Source organism: Opisthorchis viverrini (assembly GCF_000715545.1).
Source record: "Opisthorchis viverrini unplaced genomic scaffold opera_v5_220, whole genome shotgun sequence".
Taxonomy (NCBI): Eukaryota; Metazoa; Platyhelminthes; class Trematoda; order Opisthorchiida; family Opisthorchiidae; genus Opisthorchis; species Opisthorchis viverrini.
In genome coordinates, this window is record NW_008751874.1 from 904,517 (window position 1) to 905,170 (window position 654).

Sequence of the window (654 nt, forward strand, 5' to 3'; positions counted from 1 at the left end):
TATATATATATATATATACCTAAGTATACCACGAACCCAACCACTCCTAGCGCAGAGAGAAGTCCGGACATTCAGCGGGCGTGAAGTACGGCGGGAGCGTTCGGGTTGAGGCCAGGCAGCAAGTGAAATGCCTGGAGGTCTTTTGCAGCTTTTCAAACAGCGCCGACGGAGGAAAAGAGTTTAGAGCTCGTCTTCCAGAGGGTTCGTCGGCTAGAGGACCTGAGGAAATTGATCGCCTGTTGAAGAGTTCAATCAGTCGAATTTTAAAATCAGCTGAATTCTCACGTTGGATATCCAGTACAGTCACTTATGAGGCACGGACATTTTGAACAGCTGCTGGCTGACGTGGCCATCGATTGATGAGGCCTCAAAGATGGAGTCGTTTTTTGGGTAGTATGATTGTTGATCACTCATGAGAGGGCATCTGCTTGGCCGAAATTTTCAGTGAATCGATACTGGGTGCCAAAGTCGTAGCCAAGCGTAATGACCGCCCATTGCTAAAGCCGATTCGCTGGATGAGTGGGTATGCCAGATTTTGTGCCAAAGACTGACAGCAAGGGGTTGTGCTCGATCAGAGGAGTGAATTGCCGGCGGAAGGCAGAGACTAGCTCTAATTCTTCTTATTTTGTTGTTATTCCGCTGGATGCATGCATG

At 48.3% G+C, this 654-nt stretch overlaps 1 protein-coding gene across 1 annotated transcript in view; it reads left to right on the top strand.

Annotated features, from left to right (window-relative positions):
* T265_08428 (hypothetical protein) overlaps window positions 1-329 on the top strand; it is a gene marked incomplete at both ends in the record, with an annotated part of 28,527 nt that extends 28,198 nt beyond the window's left edge. The window contains one exon of the mRNA XM_009174227.1: window positions 51-329. Within this exon, the coding sequence (XP_009172491.1) occupies window positions 51-329 (279 nt within the window). The remainder of the gene's footprint in view (window positions 1-50) is intronic.
* Between the last annotated feature and the right edge of the window lie 325 nt (window positions 330-654).